At 46.3% G+C, this 4,657-nt stretch overlaps 1 protein-coding gene across 1 annotated transcript; it reads right to left on the bottom strand.

The window, feature by feature from the left end:
* Positions 1 to 2,527: 2,527 nt before the first annotated feature.
* Positions 2,528 to 3,220, bottom strand: LOC123151321 (protein TIFY 11e). Its single transcript, XM_044571050.1, has one exon. It carries the CDS (start codon positions 3,145 to 3,147, stop codon positions 2,716 to 2,718), a length of 432 nt encoding a protein of 143 aa, XP_044426985.1. The 5' UTR covers positions 3,148 to 3,220; the 3' UTR covers positions 2,528 to 2,715.
* Between the last annotated feature and the right edge of the window lie 1,437 nt (positions 3,221 to 4,657).

Here is a 4,657-nt window from a genome sequence, read left to right as displayed (position 1 = left end):
CATTGAGAGGTACAAGGCACGCCTGGTTGCAAAGGGATTCAAACAACGGTATGGCATTGATTATGAAGACACGTTCAGTCCTGTTATTAAACCAACTACTATTCGTGTTCTTCTTTCCTTGGCTATTACTCGAGGATGGTCGCTTCGACAACTTGACGTTCAGAATGCTTTTCTCCATGGAGTTCTGGAAGAAGAGGTTTATATGCGTCAGCCGCCAGGGTTTGTTGATCCTGATCAGCCACATCATTTGTGTCGTCTTGTCAAGGCTCTCTATGGGTTGAAGCAGGCCCCTCGTGCATGGCATGCACGTCTTGGAGTTGCTCTTCATGCGCATGGTTTTGTGCCTTCTACAGTGGATACGTCTTTGTTTATTCTTCAGCGACCTGAGGTGACTATGTACATTCTGTTCTACGTTGATGATATCATTCTTGTCAGTTCATCTGCTGCTGATACGGACCGACTTGTGTCCTCTCTTGGTGCTGAGTTTGCTGTTAAGGATCTTGGGAGACTCCATTATTTCCTGGGTTTGGAGGTGCTTCATTCTGATGGTGGTCTGACTCTTTCTCAGAGGAAGTACTCTCAGGATCTTCTACGTCGTGCTGGTATGTTGCAGTGCAAGATTGCCACGACTCCTATGTCTGCCACAGACAAGCTGACAGCTCTTGATGATGACTTGCTCTCTCCTGAGGATGCCACGGAGTATCGCAGTATTGTTGGTGGGCTGCAGTACTTGCTCGTTACTCGACCAGACATATCTTTTGCGGTTAACCGTGTGTGCCAGTACCTTCATGCACCCCGTGAACCTCACTGGTCCGCTGTTAAGCGCATCTTGCGCTGTGTTCGTCAAATTGGTTCATATGGCTCTATCTTCGGCCTGCGTCTTCTGGACTGATCTCAGCATTTTCTGATGCCGATTGGACTGGTAGTCCTGATGATCGGTGATCCAGGGGGGACATGCTGTGTTCTTTGGACCTAACTTGATCGCCTGGCAAGCTCGCAAGCAAGCTACATTGTCCCGGAGTAGTACTGAAGCTGAGTACAAAGCAGTTGCTAATGCCACAACTGAGATCATATGGGTGCAGTCATTACTTCGAGAGTTGAAGGTCTCTCCCACTCAGTCGCATGCCCTTTGGCGTGACAACATCGGTGCCACATATCTTTCATCCAATCCGGTATTTCATGACCGAACGAAGCACATCGAAGTTGACTATCATTTTGTGAAGAACGCGTTGCTAAGAAGCTTCTTCAGATCAAGTTTGTTTCTTCTAAGGATCAGCTTGCTGATATCTTCACTAAACCTTTGCCCTTGCCTTCTTTTGAAGGATGTCGATGCAATCTTAACCTTCTGAGTGTTTCAGGACATAGTTAAGATTGAGGGAGGGTGTTAGACTAAGTATATATATTAGATATACGTGATGTAACACAATTTGTATTTGTACGGTTCCCTCTTACAAATATATGACAGCCGTACCCTCCAAGGGTATCGAGCATTGTTCCAAACCCTAATACGTCTAACAGAAAGTTAGAGAAAAGAGAAGTCCATTTCAATGTATATGGTGTGATGGTCAATTATGTTTATTTAGGACGAAAACCGAGGATACATCCGAACACAAACAATTAGGGATGAAAACACCGAACCAAATACCATAAACCAATAAACCAAGAATATCGGTCAACTCACAAATTCTATCCCACATTTTTGGCAAATTTTCATGTCTTCATTTTCAGTGCATTTAGTTCGGTTCTTTGATTTATGGTGTAAAAGTGCTCACCTCTAATCAAACCAAAAATGGCGTGGCAAAGTGGGTGTCACCCTCTAGTAAAGTTTATATCGAAATGTAGTCTCATTGGATCACTCAGCTAAATGTTTTGTATTTGCATGCCAAGATGGCGATGGAATTACACATACTTGTTAATTGCCAATTGCACGTGCCTACCAGCAAATGAATTACACATGCTTGCTAATTGCTACTCCTTTTGTAAACAAATATCAGACGTACTCCTTCCGTTCAAAAAATCTTGTCTCAAATTTGGCCCTTAAATGAATGTACAGAGGGGGCAAGTTTTTTCGGGAGGAGGGAGTATTAGATTACTTCCCCGTCTCAAAATAAGTGTCTTTACTAAATTAAGAGGTACTCCATCCGTCCTGTAATACAAAAGCGTTTTACACTATGGTGTAAAAAAGGCTCTTATAATATGGAACGAAGGGAGTATTATTTTAGTGATATAAAAGGTCTTATATTTGTTTACAAAGGTAAAACGCTTTCATAATATGAGATGGAGAGAGTATTATTTTAATGATATAAAAGGTCCTATATTTGTTTATAAAGGGATGATTGCCAATTGCCGGTGTGTATCAGCAAAGCGTGTCCAGCTGCCAACACGGCCAAGTGGGAGCTCGATGGGGGGTCGGCAGAAATGAATTACGCACGCTTGTTAATTGCGTCTACCAGCAAAGCGTGTCCAGCTACCGCCAACACGGCCAAGTGGGAGGCAAAGGCTAGCCGTGCGCATGATGTACGTATAATTTTAATTTGACACCTCGTCAATTTGCCATGATCAGTTCATCATAAGAACAACAGCAATAATTTCTGATCATAATAATTCGGAGCGACGGGAACAGGCGAGTGGGTCAAAAATTTGGACTTCGACACCAGCCTCACATTTACATGGACCGTAAATTACTCAGGCTACTCTACCACGCACGAACACGAATCAGAGCGTAAGTGTGAGATGGTAGGGGACGGCGCCGCCGTCGGGGCGGCTGTAGGGGACGGCGCGCGCGGCGAGCCTTCCCTTGCGCTTCTGCATGAACCGCTGCAGCGACGCCTTCCTCGCCATGGGCAGGTCGCCGTCCGCCGCCTCGCAGCTCCCTCGCGGTGTGCCTGAGACAGCAGCGACACGGAGCAGCTCGGCGGCCCTGTCGGCCGGCACCTCGTCCAGCACCAGCACCTGCCCGCCGTAGAAGATGGTCATCTGCGAGTGCTCCGGCGCAGGACCGGCCGCGCGCTCGTCTTGCGCGGGCACTTCCGCTCCGGGCATGAGGGGGAGGACCACCGGCCGCGCCTCCGCCGCCTTGACGCAGCGGCTGAGAACGCCGCACGCCGCGGCGAACCGTCGGCTCTGAGCGCTCCCTGTCGCCGCCATTCTTGCCGCTTGATCGATCGACCCCCCTGTATGCGAACTCGCAGTGTACGTTGATGACGGGGCTGTAGGGGAGGGAAAATGATGGATTAGGAGGTGGTGAGATGGGTTTTGATTTATAGGATCGCGCGTGTCGTGTGGGCTGTTGCTGTCAAACGTGGGGGACTTGGTGGGGTGTTTCTTCCCGGTCTCTGGCACGAAGAACACGTGCTGGTCCAGGGACAGCAGGACAATTTCGATGTGGTGGCTGGTACTTCCTTCGTGCCCGCACGTTCAGTTGTTGGGAATTGATAGTTGCCGATCCGTGCGGCGATCAACCGGAGAAAAAACTTATAGGAGGACCGGGTTGTACTCTCCATCGGCTTAGACCGGTTCACGGCATGTGCTGATTTCAGTCTCAAAGCACCGGTCCTAATTACCACTCAACCTTAATTCCACTCATCACAATCAGGTCCATGAACCATGTGGCGATGACCATAAGCAATAGAGCGAGACGAATGCATGTTGTCGTCATCGCCACTTCCTCATCGGGGGCCGGTAAACCTTATTATAGTAGACAGTCAGAAATTCATCATACTAAGGCGCCACAAGACCAGCGTAGCAGAGCAACAATCAACGCCGACGAAGAGAGATGTAAAACAGAAGGAACAAACTTGTAAACACAATAATAACTAAATTCAAACAAATCCGATGAGTTAGCTCCGATGAGTTATAACACCAACCGACTCCCGCGAGTCCGATGGAGAGACGCCTTCACATGCACTCCGATGAGTTAGACGCATCATCAGGATGTGATTAAACCTGAGGGACGTTATTCTCACTGAGGGACATAGTTGCTGCCACATAGCTCCAACTAAGACACTGAACCTAACAAAAATGAGAGCATGGTACCTCTTGGCGAGGTGGGGGCCGAGGTCCACCGCATCTCCACGGTCCAAAAGCCGCCGGCGGTGGGCAGACCAGCGGTGGCGTCAAAGGGCAAATGACAAAACCTAGTCACCTAGGAGTATTTTTCTATGGTAGAGGAAAGAACGTAGCCATGTTTTATGGTTGTCATTAGGGGTATCATGTCTTTCTTTGACAACCTATCGTTCCTAAAACCTCATCTCGTGATGTACAAGGAAACATATTGTTGTAGTTCATCGATCAACATCTTTTGATATATATTTTCTTCTTTCATTAGGCATATCTTCTATCGTGTATTACTTTGCTTTTCACCAACGTGACTATCTTTGTGTGTGTTGTTGTTGGTTGTGTACATTCTAATCATACATAGGTTTAATATGCACTCATTGTTTTTTTATCTCCTCGATGCTTTATTTTAAGTTAACAAAATTCATTCTTTAATGAAAAAAGGAAACATCAACATTATGTTTATATTCTACCGAGTTATTTCAACAAACAAAGACTCTAGAAGCACAATCTACACGCTACGAAGATTTTTTTTCTCTCTAAAAACACCTCTCATTCATTAATTAATTTAAAATTTATTGCAATCATTTCTTACAATATT

This window comes from Triticum aestivum, chromosome 7A (genome assembly GCF_018294505.1).
Source record: "Triticum aestivum cultivar Chinese Spring chromosome 7A, IWGSC CS RefSeq v2.1, whole genome shotgun sequence".
NCBI classification, from domain to species: domain Eukaryota; kingdom Viridiplantae; phylum Streptophyta; class Magnoliopsida; order Poales; family Poaceae; genus Triticum; species Triticum aestivum.
The sequence above is the reverse complement of the archived record's forward strand: the minus strand, read 5'-3'. Positions and strand labels throughout refer to the sequence as shown.